This window comes from Corvus hawaiiensis, chromosome 5 (assembly GCF_020740725.1).
Source record: "Corvus hawaiiensis isolate bCorHaw1 chromosome 5, bCorHaw1.pri.cur, whole genome shotgun sequence".
In the NCBI taxonomy this organism is placed as follows: Eukaryota; Metazoa; Chordata; class Aves; order Passeriformes; family Corvidae; genus Corvus; species Corvus hawaiiensis.
In genome coordinates, this window is record NC_063217.1 from 74,327,381 (window position 1) to 74,350,567 (window position 23,187).

Genomic DNA, 23,187 nt, shown 5'->3' on the forward strand with positions numbered 1-23,187 from the left:
AGAAAGACAACCTGAACTGTCTTTATTGACTTTAAAGATTAGCTGGGGAGCACGTGGCCAAGTTCCCTACCCGAGGTAGAACTGGGAAAGAGCAGGAGTCCAAACTCTCAATAAATCTCTGCACATGTGTAGCAGAATAATGACCCATTGCAGCAGCTCCCCGAGGTACACTGCTCACACTTTTTGCCTGCAATTCTCCACTACTAAACCCAGACATTATTTTCCTGAGCAGATGGCAAGACAATGAAAGCACTACAGGGTGACACAGGCAGCAAGTACCTTACTGTCGAGCTTCTTCATGGTGACCAAGTCCAGGGACTTGAGCGAGTGTCCAGTGGGAGCGATGAAGTACAGGCAGGCGTGGATCCGCGTGTCGTGGTAGTTGAACAGGGATCGCTTGATCTTCAGCTCTTCCTGCAGGTAGGCCTCGAACTGTGCGTCGATGTATTCTACTATGGGCTTGTAGCTGGACAGAGAAGGCACAGAGAAAACCGGGCAGTTGGCTGCTGGGACCACACGGGATACTGATGGACACTCAGGAAGCTTCAGGGGTGCTCTGTATGGTACAGGACCTGTCCCACCAACCTAGAGTCCCTCCTTCACAAGGATGTGTTTACACTTGGTGCACAGGCAAAGCATAACAGACATGACAGCCCTGGATTTTAGGTGCATGGAAACAACACAAGACTGCTACCCTGAAAAACAACATATTTGGCAGTCTCTCCAACTAAAGTCTGAGCTGCTGCTCTGCTAATCTCCCTGAAAATCATCTAACATGAAATCATGACCTAGCCCCTAGCTTGTCCAAAATCTCATCATCTTAAAAGAGGGAAGGGAAAGTCACAACATAAGAAGGACTTCTCAGGAATGGAAGCCTGTGAGCAAAGCTCAGAAGACGAGTACACCCTTTGTGGGCTTTGGTGGGACCATTTTGCTGGAGAAAAACATGCTTGTGCAGTGTAACATGCCCTGATCTGATTAACTGCTTGTGCTTCTGGAAAGAAAACTGTTTCATGTTCCATCAAGGGCAGCTTCATGGATATCACTAGGTGGGTCTGTAAAACGACTGCGGCTCTGGTTTCCTGGCTTATGGAGATTCTGTCTCTGACCATGAGACCCCGAAAACCTCAGAGACATGTGCAAAGAAAGCAGTAAGGTGTCACATTGGAAGAAATACTAGACAAAACCATAAAAAAAGTGGAGCAAAGGAGGACTCGGAAGCCCCAAACTGGAGCACAGAGCAAATCCCACCCACCACAGCCATATGTGCCAGGACACAGCAGGAGAATGAAAGCTCTCCCAAAGCCCTCCTGCCCTGGGCCTGCCCTTCCCCCCACAGGGTTAGGCTGGAGCAGCATCGCTTGGGGAACTGGGAAACACCCCCAGAACAGCGAGGGACCTGCTGTGCCAAGTGAGGCCCTGGTGACCTCGGAGGGCATCAGCACCAGGATTCCTCTCCAGGCAGAGCTGGGTTTACCTGTCATCCTTGTTGATCTGATCACCAAACCCCACTGTGTCCACAATGGTCAGCTTCAGGCGGACGTTGCTCTCCTGGAGCTCATAACTCCTGGCTTTCAACCTCACGCCGGGCTCGTTGTGCGTCGCGGGCTCACTCTCGAACTTGGTGTTGAACAGAGTGTCCATCAGCGTCGACTTGCCGATGCCAGTTTCACCTGAGCAGACAGAGAAGCATCAGGATGGTGCCACTGCTCTCCCTTACCTCTTTCTCTGGCACCTTCACCAGGTTAAGGAGTTATTCCACTTGGGTAGCAGTGGAATTAGGCTACATGCACACTGCTAAGCAAGACAATCCCTGTGGGAACAGATGTCTTTGGAGACAGTCCCCATCTTTACCAGTGCCCCAGGACTGACCCAGGAACTTTCTTTATGGAAGCAAGTTGTAAATTCTCTTAACTCCATGTCTGATTCCCTGATTTTATTTTGTTTCAGCCTTTTTAAGGCAGTTTTGTTGTTTCAAGAAGATCATCCAAAACCCGTAGTGCAACTTAAGACAATAAAAATCTGAGACAGAGAAATACATAAATCCTTAAAAAAAACAAGCAAGCACACTGCTTAAATACCAACTCTTTAAACTATTACGGTTTCACTAATCCCCAGTGCAATTAGTAACATGGATGAAAGCATTAGCCTAAATCCCGTTTTTCAGTCAAAAGTGTTTGTTTAGCCATTATACTCTCAAACAGCTATTGCTACCCATGCTGTGAGCAGGGGTGGGCTGAGGCAACTCACGTGGAAAGCCAAGTCCTAAACTGATGGCACAGACTGCCCATGGCTGAAGCTGTGAAATTTAGGGAGCTCCTGATGTGAACTGCTGCGTTCTGTGCCATATAGGCTCTGCAGCATTTCACATGCAAGTGACAAGACTCACATTACAACACCGAAGTTAATCGCGTCCTCTGACAAATAACAATTTTAAATAATAATTCTTTTCACACGTGAGATTTCTCTTCCTTGGCCAATTGCACCAGTTTGTGTGAAACTTTATATGGGGTGAAAATCGGTGGACAGGCACACTTCACAAGAGAAAAAGAGGTGGATCAAATTGCTAATGAAGACATATTAAGTCATGCTAAGAAAGGCATATTTACTGCAAGAGAGAAAGGCAATTAATTGATGCCATTTTGATCAAAGAGCTGCCTGCTAATGTGGCTGTTCCCTGCTGGATTGAAATGGTTTCATGCTGCTACGAGAGTCACGTGAGGGTTGGGAGCTTGAGTGTGCAGAAGTGCAACTGTTCTCTTATCTCCTCCTTTCACACGCAAAGCTACAGAGAGGAGTCGCGTTTGCCAGATTTCTTTTCAGGCAGCTCACAGAAATTCTCAATTTGCTGTAGAAAAATCACAGTCAGAAGGTTGTGGGGTTTTTCCAGCTAATTAATGTAACTAATTAGAAGGGACAATACTTCCCTCTTGGAGGCTTAAATGAACAATGAATGGAAAGATGATGTTCGCTGCCGGCGCTGCCAAGCTAAGAGAAAAACCCAGCAGTTTTGTCCATTTACAGAACCAGATTCTGGGTTCACTGACAAGCCAAAGCTGGCTTGGCTCATAGCTCCCTGGGGCTGAGCAATGGATTTCCAACTGTGGAGTATCCACAGAGTACCAAGACAGCAGCTAACTCCCTACAGCCAAGAGAAGATGTTGCCTCCTCATATTTCACCCTCTGAACAATGTGGGAAAAGTAACTCAGGCTATAAAACCAACTTGCAGATTAAATACAGCATAGGACAGGTGACAGGCTTTGTTCTCCACCACATCATTTAGAGACTAAAAACGGCATCGTTTCCAAGTGGAGAAACTAAGAATGTAAGGAGACAGGCAAACCCTGGAAGGGAAGGAATGCAATGTGGTGAGAAGCAGCCTCCACACCCAACCTAGCGAAAAGCAGATTTAAGTTAACATCCTTTTAAAAATACATTTAGTTCCCAAGTTCACTCGGTTTCCTTAAGGGCAGCCTTTGGGGAAAGCAGAACCATTGAATGATCAAAGGGATAGATTTTAACAGCTAGAAATTTCCGTGCTTTGACTCGGGGGACAGGGTAGAGAAAGGGGGAAGAGGAACACCAGATTTCACTGTGGAGCAACTCTGGGAAGACAACTGTCACTTCCCTGCCAGTATGGTCCGCAGTGGCCCTGGGCAGAGGGAGAAGGTGTCAATGTGGGGCTGTGCCCCCTGAGGGCCCAGCAGGGTGACCTACCCACGCAGAGGATGTTGAAGCAGAAGCCCTGCGACGTTGACTTGTTGACCAGCTGGTCCGGGAGGCTGTCGAAGCCCACGTGGCCAGACAGGGACAGGTTCCTGAGGTCATCGTTCTGTAAGACCCAGAAGGAAAGCATTTAACAGGGTTGCAACACCCCTGTCAGGGAAGAAGTCCTGTCAGAACTGTGTTAAGGACACAGAGGCCTTTGGGACACAGGACCTGTGTCTTGGGTTTTCATCCCAAATGCACTCTCCTTTTCCTTCTACCCATCTCTGCTTGTGGGGCTGAGGAGCTAAAACATCCCCAACTCCAAGGCAGGCAAACACCACCACACTGGTTCTCCATGCCTGTCACCAATAGATCATGATTCTTTACCAATTTGCAACACCCAAACGCTGTTTCTGAGGCCCCGGAATCCCATATCCCTAGGGTTATCCTAAGATTATTTAGGCAGACACCTGGAAAAGAGTGGAACACAGAGCTGTGAGCTGACCAGTTCCTGTTTATTTGCTGAAGCAGCTGAGGCTGCCTCCTCCGTGTCCACTGCACAGCTACATAGCAGAAACCAGCCAACCTCCCACTTCAGAACTTCCCCAGCAGCATGGGAAATTCCCCAAACTTCCCAGTGTGTCTGGCTCTCTCAAGAAGCACACTGAGGAGTGACTGAGGTTGTGATATGGCCCTGCGTGCAACCCCAAAAGCTCTGCCTGACGAGACACCTGTGCAGGTGAGCAGAGAGACAAGGTGGGGCTCTCCTTGGCTCCATGTGCCACAGAGAAGGAGCAGCTCTCAGACTTTCTCTATCCTCCCAGGATTACAAGGGAAATGCCAACACTCTTGCCCTTTTCCTGCAACCCTTCGGCATGGCCACAGCAGGACACAGCTCAGACAGCAACAGTGCCTCTAGAGCCAGCTGAAACTCCTTCCAGCTTTTCCAGGCTTTGACAGGAAGGGAATAAAGCGAGCATGCTGCTCTGCCACGCCTAGGTTTACAAATAACCTCATCTGACACGAGGTGAGGAAGCAGGGCACCATTCCCAGTATTTCCTGTGTGACCTACAAAGCCCCTGGTGCTGCCTCTGCATGTCCTCAGCAGGAGAAGCAGCCAGGCCAGGCCGCCCAGAGGTGCCAGTCACCCCTCGTGACCCGCTCCCCTCCTCGGGGGCTTCAGCTGACAACATCCAACACCCCAAAGCTGTTCTGTGGAGGGCAAGGGGGCAGCACAGACCTTGCAGAAAGGAGGTTTGGAACAACTCCCGGATGGTATTCGGGACTTCCCCAGAGCAGCTGTATGGGAATCCACAGAGAAGCTTGGAAAAACAAGCTGGCCCAGTCACCTCTTCCCAAGTCACAGTTATGCCAAGGTCCCGAGCACAGTAAAACAAGCAAACAAAAAACCCCCACAAACTTGGTAGACCTAGAGCAGCTCAGCTGTTATTTCACAACATTTTTCTCCTGAAGTTTGCTGTCCTTAACTTGGAAGACACTAACCTTTCTCCAAACCCAAACACTTCCAATGGAGTCACTCCACCAAGGCCACAATAAATTACAGTCGTGGGCAGTCTCAGCCTGACTTAAAGGTGCTGGAAGCACCAATTTCTTTCCACAGCATCAGTGGGCTTTTGAGCAGACATGGACAACTCTTTTGTACTTCAAGTGAGAATCAGAAGCAGAGAAGGACTCCCCACTCTCTACACAACTGCTGAGCAGCTCCACTTCCCTCCTCAAAACATAACGGACCAGTCACCAATTGCAGGGAGAAACAAGTTACATCTGGGCTGAGTGCTGATGCAAATAGACTCAGACCTAGAAGAAATACAAAAATTCCCTGAGAAAAGCAACATCTCTAAGCGAAAATGTCTCAGTCTGTGCCAAGAGTTTGGGCAAAGGGCTCCTTTCTGCCATGCTGACACACAGAGCCTGGCACCTGTGCTAGATACCCGAGCCCTCTCTTAGGATCTAAACCAGGCTTGTCCGTAGGTAAGTGCCAATTTACCAGCCTCCATCCCTCTGTGGACTGGGAGCTACTCACCAGCACCACACCACAGAAGCTTAAGGTGATTAAGAGATGCCACCCCCTTCACTCAGGCTGGGTAAAGAAAAACCACACAGAAAAACCATTACCTCATTCACCCACAACAGGGATTTCCCTGGAAAAGGCCCTGGGATTGACAAATGATGTGAACAGGTTAAATGAAATATTTGTAACATTAGTAGTTTTTAAAACATGGTGGGCTTGGGTTTATGATCAAGTGAAGGGAGCTCGGAGCAGATCCCAGAAAGCAGTAAGTGCCCATGACTCACAGGCTTCATGGAAACTGGTGGGTGTTGAACATCTCTCAGCACAGCACCAGTATCTCTTTCCCTGATATATTTTGGGAAAGCAAGTACTGCCTCATCATCAGTTGCTCAGCAGGAACAGGAGTTAAGACTCATCTCTTGCATCTGTGTCAGTTATTTTTGCTGCAGACCTTCTCTGGTTTATTTCCCTCCCCTTGCTTTTTTTTTTTCCTGCAAGTGGCAAACATCAACAGTGGAATAAACAAAAACTATCTCTGCACTTCGCAATGCCAAGTATTTTTCACAGGCTGTGCTGTGCAACAGGAGACAAGAGCAGCCTGATATCTGCTCAAAACATCAAAACACTCATGAAAAGATCAGAGGCCTGAGGCACAGGCAGAGATGAAACACAAACCCAAGCATCCACCTCCCCCAGTGTTCCCAGGATGCAGCGCATCTCCCTGAGTAGAGCAGACACAGAAAATAGGTGCAGTTCCGCACAAGAATCACAGATACACATTTTGGAGGAGGCAGGAGGGCCACAGGAAGTTGATTTCTAAATCTCTCCTCCCCACACAAACAAAGCCAGTTCTGCAGCATGCAGATGGCCTTGGGAAGCTGACACATTTCTGCGGGAGCTGCAGGCTGCTTCTCTCCAGAGGAAGGAGGTGCACACACTGCATAACCACTTACCACTGGCCTCTGCTCTCGCTTTCACCTCTTCAGGGGGATAGCTTTATCCACAAGGAAAGGAAGCCTCTGCTGGATAGCAACCAGCCTGATTGCTCAGGGTATCAGTAGCTGAGCAGGCAAGTGATTCACGCTTTCGGTCTGGCAGAACAGAAGTATTGTAACAACAAGGGGACGCTAAGTCAGATGGCCCTCCAGCTGGGAATTGCCACGACAAGCTCCTGAGCATAGTCAGTGGGCTGGGTTTGATCCCAACTGAGTCATCCCACTGAGAACTGGGCACCTCCAGCTGAAGAGCAGTCAAAGGCTCCTGCTCCACCCCAGAGCCCCTGTGTGCACCAGCAAGCCCCGGGAATGCTACAAGCATTGATTTATTCATCTTGCCACATGGCTCCTCTTCCAGAGGAAGTCAGCAGTGCTGCTCAGGTGCTTCAGCCCAAGGGGAAAGGCATCTCATCACCCTGCCTCATTGCCTTCTTCCCAAGCACATCCCTCATTTTCCCTCAGAGGATGAACAGAGCTCAGCACAACTCCCCCCTTTCCCCAGCACCGCACCGAAACATCCTGCTGGACTAAAACAACTTCTCAGGAGTCACTCACAGAAACACAGTGCTAGGAGATGCCTTGGTAACCACAGGCAAGTGGCAGTGTCTGAAGTACTGACCTCTTAGAAGCACACTAAAGGAGTAACTGGTTGGCAAGCACGTCTCCTTGTTCCCACCTTCAGGATCCATGGACAAGATCAGCATGTGTAAAACTGCAGCTCCACAGACTCCTGGAGAGATCAGCCAGTTTGCACCAGATGTGCTGCTAGACTTGGGTGCCTGGGTGTTCTCACATGTCAGAGAGCTTAAGACATCCCAAAAGCAGCCTGTATTTTTAAATTCTTCCTGAAGACAGTCATGTCTCCTTTACTGAACCCGGCATTACAGGGCATTGCTTCCCTCCCTCTTCCCATGCCATCCACGAGCAGGAAGTGATTCTGAATGTCCAAAGCTAAGTGCTAACCCCTACAAAAACTACAGAGTAACATGAACAAATAAATGCTTGTTTCTTGGGAAAGATGCTGACCACTTGACTTCTCTTTGCAGAGAGCCCTGCAAGGCATCCCACAGTCAATATTTCTTGGATCAACAACAATCTTTGAGCTGCTGTTATCACAGCTGCTGGTTTTAACTGCAGCAGGGGAAGGGAAGGGGTAAGTGAAGCAGACACAGGCCCCCAGAGGCACAGCATCTACTACCTACCATCACGATAAAGAGATTGATTGTCAGGAACCCACGTCCCAGTGCTCCTCATTTTAAGGGTGGAAAAAATGCCTTCCAAAAGACAAGAAGCGGTTTGCAGTCTCAGAACCCTGTCAAGGCTCCTTTAGATCTGTTTTTCTTCACACATTGGTGGCAACGGTTTCATAGGTCAAGCAATGCTGTAATGGATGCTCTGTGGCAAACAGTGGGTTTTGCCTGGACGGGAATCAGTGAAGCTATATAAAACAATTCAGCTGATGAGGCACGTGCAAGGAGAGTCAGCTCACTCCTCCCAAGCCACAACGGCTTGGCAGAGCCAGCAGGAATAAAGGGAAAGCTACTCTCCTTGTTGGAGTCAGGAACAGTAAGTCTGTGTACGGATGGGGAGCTGGAGATAAAGGTGGATCCCATGTCACTCCTCCAGAGGCAGCACAAAGCAGAACTGTGTCCTTATGCTTCCAAAAGTGTCTGGCAGCTGACTGGAGATAAAGCAAAGTTACTCCTCTCCCAGGCAGGAAAAAAGCCCCACTCCCAAAAGGCCAAGGAGAGTTCCACAAGGACACCTCCATTCATTGTCCCAGTCTCCAGTATGCTCTCCTTGCCCAGGATGGAAACCATGATGGCGGCTATTCCCCAATCCAAGCAAGCTCCTGGCTGAGCCCCTTTTGCTTTAAGACTGCTGGCAAAACATTCCCCTTGGGCCCCTCCTGGCCCACTGCTGCTGGCGGCTGGGGGTCAGCTTCACACGGCCTCCCAAGAGTTAAAGAAAACAAAAACGAGCCTCAAATTCAAGAAGGGAAAAGGGCTGGTATGCAAAATATTGAGCTCAACCCCAAATATGAAGCAAGCGTTTAGTTATTTGAGGCCACACAACTAAGGAGGCACCTTTAAGAAATTCTAAAAGCTTTTACTGTTGTCAGCAGCTCAGACCAGCAACATTTTTGACCCATTACTAGGTCACATCATCTTAGATGCTGCATCCAAAGCCAGGGACCTCAGGGATAGTTTAGTCTGCTCAGATAAAAAAGCAGCTCAGGCAAGAGCAGGGAGCACAGAAGCAAAAAGCAGTCAGCAAGAGACAGATCTATCCCCTTCCCAGAGTTAAACCCGAGAGCTGGTGCAGCAGGGCACCAAGTATTCCCAGTGTCTATGCCAGAGCCAAGCTCTCTGTTCCTTGAAACAGCACCCGTAATTCCGCTCCCCTTCCCTATACAGGGTTAAGGGATGGTCAAACCCTGAACTGCTGGACAAACGAATTAATGAATAGTATGGGAAGAACAAGGAAAACAAGAACAACTCCCTTCCCCACCTTGGCATGCAGGGATGCCAGAAGAAAAGGGCTGATAGCAATCAATCACTTAATCAGTTCATAAAGAGAGGAAGGATGTCTTGGTTGCTGTTTCAGGGTAAGACAACCATCAGTGTCACCAGCAGAGGAGGGGGAGTTCCTGTCTCCATGCTGCTGCTGGCTGGCTGCAGGCTCGGACAGATGTCTGCACAAGCTACTCAAGTCTGGGAGGTCTTTCGTTGTTTTTCTTCCCCTCTCCTTTCTTTTTTCCCCTTTTCTCTCAACAGGGAGAGCAGACCCCTGTGGAAGGCATGTTCTCATTCTGTACATTAATGTGTCAATCAAACCATGAAGATTTGTGCCTCCCTCCCTGCCACCAACCCACCAGTGACTCACTGCTGCAGCTATTGTCCCTGAGGGATGGACTGCAGGAAACCATCTTGATCTTCCTGGACAAAAGCTGGCACCAGCTGCAGCTGCTTAGGGACACACAGCTCCTCACCAGTCCCCTGCCCCAGCCCTCCAGCAACGTCTACAACAATAGCAAGGAGCCAGGTCTCTACTCCCAGTAAAAGTGAACACTGTCAGCAGAGTTATGCCACAGCTGGCTCCCTTGCTCATACAACAGCGAGGACACAGGCAACACAAAAAGGCTCTCCCTGAATGTGCTGGATTTTGCTTTTAATCCCCAAGAATCAGTGCAGCAGAAAAGGTTATTCTGTGGGAGGAAGGCTGGAAGCAACTTGACCAACAAAGCACTGGGCAACAGCAGATGGGGAAGGGCAAGTGCGGGACTTGTGCTGCTCCCCCTCGCAGAAAATACTGCTCTACAGATAAAATCTCATGGATCTGGGGAATCATCAGCCAAGGGAGGCTGCCAGTGAGACCAAGCAATGGGCTCCCCCCAGGAGACCACCAGACACTTGGTGATGCTGGACACAACTTCCACTGGCACAGGCAGTAACACACAGGAGTGATGCTCTCTCCAGGGCTGGCTCCCTAAGTGAGGGGCAGGATGACACAGGGAACAGCAAGCAGGCATCACAAGCTGGCCCCTGCTCGTGTGCAGCCCACACACACTGAGCCTGCCAGAGGACAAGCCAACGTGCCCCAATCCCAGCTCCCCCAGCACAGATGCCACAGGGGACGGGAAGCACACGGCCCACCTCCCGGACACGCAGCACCAAATATCCTGGTTCCCAGTGCCTGCAACTGCGAGTGTTAGCCCCTGCCACACGGCAAGGACACGCTGCCTGCAGTCCATCCAGCCACCGCTGCTCCCGCGCCTCTGGGGCACGCTGGCGGGGAAGTGAGGGGAACTGCTTACATTGGCAAGCTGCAGGAACTCGGCAGGAGCATGGAGGAAAAAGGATACAGTTGCATTCTTCTGGAAAGAGGGAAGTCAGCAAAATCTGACAATTCAGGAGTGGCTGCAGAGAGTGGGGACGAGCATTTGTCTTCAGGCAAAATGTTTGGCTAAAGGTCAGCACAAGCTCAGAGCCACTCACGGTTCCATGTATGCCAAGAACTGACATAAAAGACATTTTCCTCCATAGGTTTCCAAAAACCACGGACCTTTCTATTTGGAGTAAAAGTGACTAATGCTTCTAACAGCCCCTGATGTCACAAACTGCTAACCAGCAAAAGAAAAAAAAGCTGGACTTCAGGGATGATAAGGACCATATGTGCATTCCAGCAAGGCTTGTAAACTCACTGAAGGGAAAAGAAAGAAAAAAGGAGAGAGGAAGGAAGGGGGGAAAAAAAAAAGACATAATGTGACAAACAAGAATGAAGACCATCCAAAGGCAGAGCCCAATGAGAACCAGATGCTCTCTGCTTCTCTGGCCAATCTCTTTCCTGACAGGAGGACGACGTGCAACCGCCTCTCTGACTGCCTGTGTGAGACTGAAGGGATAAAATGGGAGCTGCTGCTCAGTGCCAGCTCCCCACACCAGCCCGCTCCACTCCTCCTGCTTCAGAAGACAGCGCATGGTTCATTGCGATTCCCTGCCACACACAGGGAAAGGCAAACCCACCCCCTGGAGCATCCCCAGCCATCGCCTCAGCCAGGCACAGCAGAGAGAGCTGGAGGTTCCTTCACGTGAGCCCTGAGTGAAACGCTGCACAGTGACACGACACCGGAGTCAGGCTGTGACTCCAGGACAGCTGACACCCGCGAGGAGCGGAGAAGGTCCAGTCTCTGTTAGGACTTGAGAACAAGTCACCTTAGGAGTTAAAAACAACTCTGATCAGAAGGACAGAAGCCAGCTGGGAGACAGCAGGAAGGTGTGTTGCTATATGGCCATAGAAATACTTTCCTCTCTTTCAGTTCTTTGCCCTTTTCCAGCCCTTCTGGCTGCACAGTCCCACACTACCACAGATACAGTCCAGCAAGGCAGGAGAGACGAAAAACCCAATAGTCATTTCCTTCTGTATTTCACTGTCATGCACTTAAAATAGCCTTGAAACAGCTGCACCACGGGCTGTTAAGTCATTGGATCCAAACTTTGTTAAAAGCTGGAGGCACAGCCCGATATGGGACCGGACACAGAGGGAAGGGTGATACATGACCTTGGCAAGATTCCAGTTATACCCACAGAGAGACCTTTTGCAGGGAGCTCTCTGGGACACTGCCCCCAGGCAAAAAAAGGCAGAATTAAGACAAACCTGGTAACAGAACATCTGACCCCATTGCCAGGTTTTCCTCCAACCTTCCCCAGTCTTCCACTAACTCCAGTATAGCTAGGGTTATGAACACAACCAGAGCAAAAGACAGATTTTGAGAAAGGAAAGCAGCCCAAAGGGCTTGCTTACGAAGCTGTAACAAGGCAGCACTGTTCCAATACCTGACTCAAATTAAGGGCCACCGGGACACGAAAAGCAGCAGCTTCCTTGAGGTGGCGAAGGCAGAGCCCAGCAGGGCTGCCTCGCAGTTCCCTAACCCCATGTGTTCCTTCCTGAAAAGCTGCAGCCACACATCAAGGGCACGTTTTGTCAGCTCCTATTCAACAAGCTCCAGGACTGGAAGGTGCCCCAGATCATGCTCTGGATCATTAATTATCCCTGGGACTCACAAGCAGGATTCAAGTAATACTGTGTCCCCTGGCTTGCTCAGAGGCAGATGGGGGACACTGTGGTTGCCCGGCACACAGACACACTGCCGGGGTCTGCACAGACCCAGTTCCCAAGCAGGGCACCAGAGCTGTGTCTATCAAAGCACAGATCTTCAGATCATTTATTTATTAGTTCTCTGGATTCTGGACTAAAGAGTCCAGATTTATCACAGTAGCTGTCTTCGCACCTAAATCCTGAGGTAACACGGATATACACACATGGCTTATTGCATGCCCAGGTACCACAGCAGTGAGTATAAATGGGCCCTAACTTCAAACTAACCATCACCTAGCTCCTTGAAAAATCCCTACCAGGGCTTTTAGAGTCCAAACAAGTGCTAGATACACAGGAATTCCCCAGGGAGACTTTACTGGTCCAGCATTACCAAGGAAGTGTCAATCCAGTTTCAACTGGATTGAAAGAGCTGGCTCAGACCAGCTCTTCTTAAATTCATATGCAGTGTGCACATGCATATACAGCACTAAGGTTATTAAGTAAAAGGCCAGACAAAACAGCTTGGGTTTAGCCAAGTCCAGTGTTACCACTCTCACCAGCAACGGGTACGCTCGAGTGTGATTCCAACCAAGTAACCAGAAAACAACAAAGCAAGAGAACCAGCTTTGAATGAGTTCATGGCATGGTCTAATGTGCTGAATGTTGAGTCACAGCCCTCACAATTGCTTCAAAAAAGGGAAACAGAACACACAGAGCCCCTTATAGCACACAGAGCTCTTCCAGGGTGCCACAGAAGGCCTTCAACACGAGTAAGAAAAGGTCAGCGATCAATAAATATTGAAAATTACAAATACTGTTTGCCTTAGCACACAGTTTTTCATCTTCAGCAAGAACGAAAGTGGAATTAAATTGGACTGAACCTGCACGCAGAGGAAAGGGTGAAGGTTTACTCAATTATTTGGCTGACAGTTTTGGAAATATTAGTCCATAGACTTTGAGATCTCAACTGACTCAAAGCATATGAAGCTCCTCACTTGCCCTCAGCAAATCCTGGTTTTCCTGCCTTAAACAGGGAAAGCCAGTACTAAAATTTTTATGAATAGGAGCAATTCTATATTTCAACTGAACTACTTCCTTCCCTCCACCTCACTAATTCCAAATTTTTGTGGTTACCTTGGAAGACTATGTTTTGTCTTTGCAGAAAACTTCACTGGCCAGAGCTCCTCCAGAGGAAAGGACATCTGATCTAGGTCTGCAGCACAGCCATAACACTGGGATTGTTAGGAGGAGACGGGACTAGAAGGCCACCCTACATCAGGTTTTTTATCCTCCTTGTGTTTTGCTGCACTGATAACTGCTACAGAAACTTCACATTTCTGGAGCCAACAGAGAGTGCAAGACAAAACATACTTCTCACATGCAGACCACAGACAGGAATGTTCCCACAGTCCTCTCCGTATCCATCACTTGCTAAGGGGCAGGACCACAAAGGCGTGTGATGGCCACTACACTCCTGGTGACGCTCCAAGTCATAAAGAGTCCCTGGACAGGATACCGGCAGTTGCCCAACATACACTCCAGACCACCTGAACTCCATAAATGCACGGCTAAATAAACATTTACAGCACCAGAAGAAAGAATTAACTCTCTACTCACAAGGAATCCAAGGATTAGCTTTACAGCTCCAGTTTTTGAGTTGTAGCAGAGATAAACCTTTCATTCCAGAGATTTAAACCAACTCCCAGAAGCATCAAGAGTCCCACGCTGCCCCACACCTATGCTCTCGAGTTTATCTTGTTCCTCCCCATCCCCGAAAAGGGGTACGGCTTTCCTTGCATTCCAGCTTTTGGGGACAAAGTAACACAGTGTGAAGGACGTGACAGAACAAGTCCCCCCCACAGCACAGGCCACCAAGGTCTCTGACACAGCACAGACAAACTCCCTCTGGCAGCTGAACATCTCTGTCCTTTCCAAAGCACATCCTCAGCCTCCCCTGCAAACACACCCCAGCAAGGAAATGCAAAGCCCATGGTGGCCTCCAAAGACAGCTCAGGCAGCACCATCACCCTACAGGAAAAGGGTTTTTCCACAGGAGAGGAGCCCGGGCACTCCCGTGCAGTGGGTAAGGATCTTTCCCTCAATTACAGGCAATGACGCCCAACATCAGGCTTGTCCAACAAGCCCCTTTTGCAGGGGCCTCTTTTCCAAACACTTCTATTACTGAGGCAGGAATTCCTGGGCAAGAAAATAAAAAAAGTCATTGGTGCAAGTGGGATTTTATTGTAAAGGCAGTGAGACCACAGCTGAGCAGATGCAGCAGGCTCTGAGCTGTGTGAGCACAGCTTCCACCCCAGGGCTGGATCCCGGCAAGAGGCAGTGGCACAGCACCAGGGATTTTAAGCAGGTTTAGAGCAGATTTATTAGTGTAATCCTAATAATGCAAATAAAGTCAGATGCAAAACTGGCATAAATTGCTACATATGGAAAAACCTCCCCCTTCATCAATGTCTGTTACTAAAGCACAAGCCTGTACAGTCACCCTTTTCCTCCTTCCGCACAGCAAGGGCTTTGGAGGCTCCAGGGACACCCCCAAGTCCCACTCCCACACTTCCCCTCATGTTGGTAGGTTCAGATGCTTCCAGCCCCTGAACCTTCAGCCAAATGGTACGCTTCCACAAGCTTAGCGTTTGTTGGTGAACAATTTTCCTTTCTGCTCTAGAAAAAGGGACATACATAGCCCAAATAAAAAAAAACCCAAAACCAAAAAACCCCAACAATGGGAACAGTGTCTAAATGTACAGCACAAGGAAATAGGCAAGGGAAAAATATTTTCCTTTTGGCTGTTGCTAAGTTTTATTAACACCATTATTTGAACATCTACACGTAGAAAACAACAATTCCTAAAGGAAAGTACTAGCAGTCTTTCTATACACAAACCTACATTAGTGGCTACATTCCAGATACTAATTAAATGCATCCTGTAACAATAAAATTCTCTTCGGACTCACAATTCCAAAGACTTGATCCAAAACCTACTATCAGCTTTGTGTTTACTGTGTTCCCCCCACATTAGTTCCAGAACCAGACTTCCCATAGCTGCTACTTCTTCCCAAGTTCTCCATCCCAACGCAGTCTCTGGCAGAGCTGCACGTTCACTGAGCTCATGGTATGTGTCAAATCTCCGGAACATTTGAGGATTACGTTGCATTTCAACCTGTCCACTGGAACAACGGGCATTTGTTACAAGAGAGGTGGGAAGCAGTCATTTACATGCACAGTAGAAACGACACTTGGCCAGGAAGTATGAGGGAAGATGTTTTCACGGCTGGCAAAAGGATAAGCTCCATGAGGAGAACAAGTTATCCAGCAGGCAGGCAGCTGCTCAGAGGCCAGCACTGCTCTATCGTGTGACCAAACCTAGAGGCATAAAGTGCAAAGAAATGCCAGGTAACACAGACCAAGTACAGCAAATCTCCTTGGAGCCTCCGGTAATTATCTCAAATCCACAAAGATCCTCACAGGTAAGTGGTGCACATCAACTTCCACAGAGTGAAGGCTTGCAAAGGGGTAGCTGTCGTCCAAGGTTCCCCTCAGCTGTGAGGATACACTTTGTTATTAAAACCAGACTTCAGAGTTGTTTTCAGCCCTGCCACAGAGCAGATGGATGAGCAGAGAGCAAATAAACCACAATTAGTGGGAGGCAGGCACCGATCCTGCCCTATGCTCTGTCCAAGGCTTCCCATCCGCATTCCAAGGCTCCCAAACACCTCTGTGAGCCGGACTTTTGGCTTCTGGTATCTCAGTCATCCTCCGGCTGCAGTGTCGCGACAGTTTAATTAAAAGCAGGAGCCTGGAAAGCTGGAAAGGGGCCAGGAGTGCTGCTGGGTTCACATCCGGCTCTGGAGCCCGGTGCCGAGGAAAGGCAAAAATTCCTTCGGCTGCAGGAAAAGCGCCCCAACGCCAGCTCCCGAGCCAGGGAACAGGTCTGTGGTGGGACCAAGCTGCCCTGGAGCTGCAAGATCAAGTGATCTGGCATGTGCCCAGGTAGTCCAATTACCTGGAACAAGGAAACTGTCCTCCCAAACAACAAAGATGCTGCTAAGGCTCTCTGGGAAAAGCCTGTAGCTAAAAACATCTCCCTGTGCTGCTGCCCACTTCTTGTTTGGTGCAAGCAGCAGACACATACTTAACGCATTTCTGCTACTTTGGAGTGTCCTGCCGAGAGCCCAGTGCAGCTCTGCACAAGGGCCAGGTTTTAGGAACTAAGTGGGACACTTCCAAACATCACCCTGCGCTAACCCAATGTTATTTTTCCCACAGCAGCCCGCCGCTCACTAGACCGTTGGCAGAGATTTGCAAACAACTGGCATTCACCCACATTCTCTGGAATCGCGTCCTTCCAAATTCATAAATTATTCCATATGCAGGCTGCTGCAACGTCCATTAGCTGTTGGAGGTAGTCCTGCTAGAAGGTTAAACTGGAGCCAGTATCCACCCCCACGGATTAATTAATGTTGGCCACCACATTCTGCTTCGACTGTCCACCCCAGCCATGTTTGCACTTTGAAGGGAAAGCAGAAGCAGCTGGATTCAGATTTAATTTTAATTTCTGCCCTCCTGTCAAGACTTGTGCTGTAGCAACCCATGCCACTGCTTGTAACAGAGCAGCATTTAAGAAAAGCCCACACTTCCAGTGTTATTCTCCCATACACCCCAAAAGCAAACAGACTGAATTCTCTGGAGTACTACATGCCTGGACAGTCCAGCTGCTCAGATTTCTCCAGAACAGTCAAGGTAAACACAATCCAAAGTCTTGCAACCTTTTGAGTACAGATGATACATACTGCACTGCTCTTGGTTGAAATCCATAGCTCAAGGACAGCTTCTGGAACGGAACATTTTACAAGGCTGTTTCTCTGAATAACAACAGTAAGCAAGAGGATTTGCCATTAGCTTGCACCTCCCGCGGTTACCTTACCCTGTAGCTTTTTATGCTCGCAGTACTTGGATTTCTCATCCCCTTTTTCCCCTCAACTCCTCTTTTTCCCTGCAAGCACCAGGACAGGCAGTAGGACATGTCAGGTATCCTTCCATTAGCAAAGCCCTGGGCTGTTCAGCCTGGCCAAGTCGCTGTGCCAGCGCACAGCACACGGCAGCTGAGCACGAGTCCCGCGCGGAGCGAGAACGACTGTGACAGATGAGCAGGCTCCGCTGCACCGGGCTCAGCTCCTGCAGCAGCCGGGCTGTGAAGACCTGACAGAGCAGGTAAATCCTATCGCAAATTTATGGAGCCTAACCTAAGGATTCGGGAAGACAAACACACCCAAAGGCAAATTGTGCCTGCTCCAAGCAAGCGCTTCCTGCAGAGGTCTAGGGAAGATTAGTTCACATGAAGGAGCTCCTTGCTCTGACATGCTCTGTAACTGCAAGTGCTGCAGATCCGCCTATCCCAAAACTGGGGCAGAATTCCCATGTGCGGTGCACGTTTTTGCCCTTGGCTCGAGTTATTTAATGAGATACAAAAACGAGGGATCTGCTGCTGCATATTCTTTATTAAGATTGCAGTCTCCACCTCCACGTTGCTCAAAGCAGGAGGTGATGCACGAAGCCACAAGCAGCCCTGCCTGGGTTGCTCATATCCCAGAGCAGCTGGGGTCTGACAGATATACCTGCTGAGGAACTTGGGAAGCCTTCAGAAAAGAAGACTAATGCCCAGCTCCTCCTCCCACGGCTGTCCAGGACAAGGAGCTGGGTCTGTACATGCAGCATGAGGGCTCCCACGTCACACACCAGCACAGCCAGCACCTGGCCAGCAGTGCACGCCGACCCCAGGAGAGTCGGCACAGGCTGGAGCAGCCCTTCCTCTGGCGCTTGATGTCTTAATTCACATTTTCTCAGGTCACGCAGTAGCCCCTGAGGGTGCAAACTGGAGCATAAACCTCAAGAGCTGGCTTGCACAACCTTCCTACTTCCACAGTACCCAGGAGGATGGCACACATCCAGCAGTCTCCATCCTCCTTCCTTCAATCCAGCACCACCGAACTGTAGACGCTGGGCCACAATCCTCCTCTGCAAGGCACTGCACCGAAAGGGGAGTATGAGGCTCCAGCCCCGAGCACCCTCCAATTGCCAAGACGTTTCAGCACACACAGCTCAGAAAAAAGATACATTTACCACAGTCTGGATACTGACAACATCCACACGCCACTCCCTTGGGACTCCTTACTGTGTATTTTACATAGGGACCAACCACCTACTTCATGCCAGAAACATTTTCTAGCCCGTGTGAACTTTATAGCTCCCTTCAAACTGAAACCAGGACAGCACGTAAACTGTATCACAGCTAGCCTGGATTTATACTTCTGGCTTTCTGGCTCAACCCACTGGAAGAAATCATCAGGTTACTTGGTTAGGTTATGAAAAAATACTGCTTTCCTCAGGTTATATCAAAATCTTGTAAAGCACATCCCACTGGAAAAAATGCTTTTCTGAGCTCCGTTCCTGGCAAGGCCAAACCTAGAGGAAATGTAGCTGTGTTCAGTAACAGAGAGGAGTCACATGGCAACCCACAATTTCAAATAATGTTTTGTTTAAGCAACAAAACACCTCTGGCTTTGTGTTTAAACGGTTCTGGCCTACACCAGAGAAATTAAGTATCTCTTAGGAATGCTCTATGTGAAAATTGCCCTCAATTGCATTCATGTAAACCCAGAGAAACAAGGTCAGAGTTACTCACACTGCTTAGCTTTAAACCCTTCCTCCTTATTGTTACATCTCCTTGAAAACACAGCTTACATATTACCCTATTTGAATAATTATTTTCTTGAAGGTAGTTTCAATTTAAAGCATTAATCTGGTAATGCCTCTGTGCCACAAGAGTTCACTCGATTTGGTGCAACAGGGCGAGGTCTGCAAAGGTGACTGTGGCGTGCTATTAATTCACTGATCACAGCTTGGCACCTCACAAAACAAGGGAGGGAATTATCTCCTGCTTTATGCACGAAGAAAACAAAGGCACACTAAGACAAAGGCATTTGCCCAAGACTACACACCAAATCAGAGGCCGAAACATTCGCAGCATGTAGGCCCTAATCCCGAGTGGCTCTTGTAATTACCGCTCTAATAATTCATAGTTGCTCAGCTCCAAATGCTGACTAGCAGGAGTGCTTTCCAGCCGGGTGAATATTCAGCTACCTGGAGACACACAGCCCAAGGTCCCCGGACAGTACTACTCAATCACGTATCAGAAACTGACCTGAATCGTTCCAATTGCTCAGTGACCATCAACTGTGCGTCCCAGAAGGGGAGGCATTTCTCTGAAAACTTGTTTATTTTTTTACTTTCAGCCAGGCTCCTTGTACTTCAGAGCATCAGGAGAGTTTACCACAGCTTCACTGAAGAGCTGCCCCACAGCCCAAGCACACACTTCTTCCACAAAGGCTCTCCCCAGCATGAAACAGCTCTCGGATCTGGTGCCACTTTCTGCCTCCACTGGACACCAGGGACTTGTGTTGCAATCGCCAAACCCTTCCTTCTCCCACAAGGCTGAGCCAGGCCTGCGAAAAAGGCAGGAGCATGCAAGGACTCACTTGAAGATGGAAAGATTTAAGGGAGCAGGGGGAGAAAAGAACTGACATAAATTAGGTCAAATGCTCCTGAAAAATGCCAATTACTTTATACATAGCGATAGCACTCTGATATCTTTTAATCTCAGCTTGCCATTGTCAGATATTAGCTCAAATTCCCTGCTTTGCTCCGACTGCCATATTAAAGTGCCATGTATTTAATATTAATGAGGCAGATGAAACAGAATGAGACTAGGCTGGCATTTTCTGTGATAAAAGACAGCTTGTGGCAGAAAGCATTCATTTAAAAGCACTAGGGATTTTTCTTGGCTTGGAAATTACATACAAGATACACGAAACCAACAAAACCCTTTCTAAATGTAATTTAAAATCTTAATCTTCTGATTCTATAGGCTAACAAAGGCATAATGGTTGATTGGTTGTTCCTTCTGCTAAAAAAACCATAGTAGCAGCAAGATGAGGTACCTGGTCAGAATTACAGGAAGCTTTGGATAAAGTGCTGAAACAGGATTTGAAAAATTACTTTTTTTTCCTCCCCCCACCCCAGTGGCAATACCCTTGTGTTTACACTCACGCAAAAAAAATCTCAGAGCTCAGAACTCTGACTGCCCAAAAAAGCAAAGGCATAATGAGGCCTGTCATAGGCCAACCTGGACGTGAAACAGATTTGAAGGAGGAATAAGCAGCAGCCAATAGATGTGGTGGTGAAGTGGTGTGATTTGTCACCAGACGGTATCGCAAAATCCCTCCTCCTCTTGGGGTCTTGACATGAAGATTTGAGGGCTGTGCATATGTTCAGTCCCAGATGGCTGTGTTAAGCCTTATAATCACTCCCAGCATTTCCAGTGAGCAATACCTGCTCGCAGTATGACAACATAATCTTTTCGCTGCAAAAGCTCAGAATAAATGAGCACGGCTTCCAATTATTTAATTCAGCAGTTTCTGGCAATACCAGCCTTGACACCTCAAACTAGGAACAAAACAACAACAAAGACTACTGAAATCACATTAGCCATACTGTTTCTGTGTTCATTCCACAGATACCCAAGAAATGTAATCCTACCAATTAAAACCAAAGGAGATGACAGAGAAAAGAAAAATCTTTAATCAGAGATGAAACGAAAAAGGAAAATCCAACTACATTTATGCACAACCTCTTTACTGGCAACCCTATACATTTCCTAGACACATCCAGGCGATGTGGGGAAGTCCATGTTTCTGCAGGGAGATGCCAGGAACGAGTGCCAGTCATAACCAGGTACCTTCACCTTTCCAGGTTGCAAGCTTCTCATTTCCAAGCTAGTCTGTTGCCTGCCAAATTTTGTCCTAGAAAAATTAAGCCAGGACCATCAGCCTGACATTGTTCATTCATCTGAAAGCTGCCAAAAGCTTCCAGGCTGACTCAGATCAGAGGAGAAGGGTTTACATGGGGGCTGAAAGGAGATGATTTGCGTGCTTCAAAATGCAAAGATGTGTCTGTGGCTACAGGTGGGAACCTCTATCTGGAAGGCTAAAAGCAGCCCTGCAATTCCACCTCTCCTGCAGTTCACACTCTCATATTCCCTGTGAACCACTCTCCCTGCTACCCTGCAGAAGAGGGAGCCACAAGCTCACGGGGTCACCAAGCAAGCCATCTACTCAACTTGATCCTTTCACTTTGTCTACAGGCAAAAACAGAGCTGCTACCACCAGACTGCCAGAAGCTTAGTTCAAGCCAAGTTCATGTGCTTACACAAAGCACCTTGCACACTTGGTACATTCAACACATCTGGCAAATAAGTTCTGTCAAGTCTCTTGCTTACACAGGACGTTGTACTTCACTTTGCACCCAGTGAAGCCACCAGTGAAACACCCAGACTTGGCAGAACACCTTCAGACCCACAGACAGCCCTGAACAGTCGGGCAAAGCATTTACAAAGATCCCGCTCAGGAGTCAAAACAGTTCCTCACTTCCACATCCATCACGTGAGAGAGGTTAATATAATTGCTGAATGAAAGACATGAGAGGCATGCAGATTTCCAGGAACAATTTATATTAGAACTACTGCTGTGCACAGGAATCGGTTCTCAGGAGCCGCCGGCAAAGCGGGCAACAACTCTGGCAAAACCAAAATGTTTTTAAACCAAGTCTTTTTCTATTAGCTTGTGCCAAGTATTCATGAGCAGATCTGGTAAAGAAATAACCCACAATTACAGTACTTCAATAACGTATTTCCAGCAGCCAGATCCCATCTGAAAATAAATTCAGAAATAGAAAATCCAATTAGACAATAGAAAGACCTAAAGAAGCTGTAAGCTCAGACAGAAGAAAGCACCCACTCCCCAAATACAGTGGCAGTCTGCTCTTTGACAGCACCTTATGTGGGATGCTACTACAGAAAACAAAAACCTTAAGCCTGCAAGGAAAGATGCAGCTTCTTCCTATTTTCAGACACTTCAAGAGCTCTAATTGCTAATTCAGATCCTATGTCGCCAAAAACACGGGCACAGCCTGTATTTTCAAGTAAGGAGTCCCAAAGATAGCTCAAGACTCATAAATCACAGAGCCCAGCAAAATAACTGCACTACCAGGGAAAGGCAGTAACGGCCTTTGGACTACAGCTTGTGCCAGCAGAGCACCACTTACATGGGATGAGCAGAGCACTCCAGAGAGGGAGAAAGCTTCCAGTAGGGCTGGGTACTGCTAAAGGAAAACCACAGGGAACTGTTCTTCCTTCAGCATCTCCTGCATGGCCAAGTGGACCTTGCCTACACCCACATTCATCACGCCTGCCCGAGCTGTGGAAGACAACAGTTCTGGCAACACAAATCCTGGCCCACATCCGTCTAAACCAGGCACCATGGTGCAGAGGATGGGGAAAGGCATCCAGATGGGATGAAGCAGCCAAGAAGGAGCACCTCTTATTCCCACTGCATAGTGGATGCAAACAAGCACTTACACTCTATGGAGCAAGAACAACATTTGGAGTAAATTTTTGTTAACACTGCTGCTAGCTAAGAGAGCAAGACCACAAAGTTGGTTCTGCGTCTCTGCTCCAGAGCCTCCTCCAGCAGCATCAGCGCTGAACTCTCCCCATGCTGTGGTGTTTGTCTGAACCATTATTACGCACCACTTACTCCAGCAGGCTGGAGAGCTGCTCACAGAGCTGGAAGCGAAGGCAGCTACACAGTGTACCTAAAAAAAGCTTCGAGTACTATTGGGAGGCTTTTTTTGTTTATTTTTACATCACCTGGTTGCATCCAACTGTTCTACGCTGAAGCTGCTTCAGTATCTTTTCCTGGAAGAGCCCCTGTAGCTCACAGGAC

At 48.4% G+C, this 23,187-nt stretch overlaps 1 protein-coding gene across 4 annotated transcripts in view; it reads right to left on the bottom strand.

The window, feature by feature from the left end:
- SEPTIN11 (septin 11) overlaps positions 1–23,187 on the bottom strand; it is a 46,360-nt gene that overhangs the window by 18,052 nt on the left and 5,121 nt on the right. For all 4 annotated transcript variants that reach the window (XM_048303489.1, XM_048303488.1, XM_048303491.1 and 1 more), the window contains exons 2-4: positions 3,719–3,833; positions 1,478–1,673; positions 280–466 (exon numbers count right to left, since the gene is read on the bottom strand). In XM_048303489.1, coding sequence (XP_048159446.1) covers positions 280–466; positions 1,478–1,673; positions 3,719–3,833 — 498 coding nt within the window. The remainder of the gene's footprint in view (positions 1–279; positions 467–1,477; positions 1,674–3,718; positions 3,834–23,187) is intronic.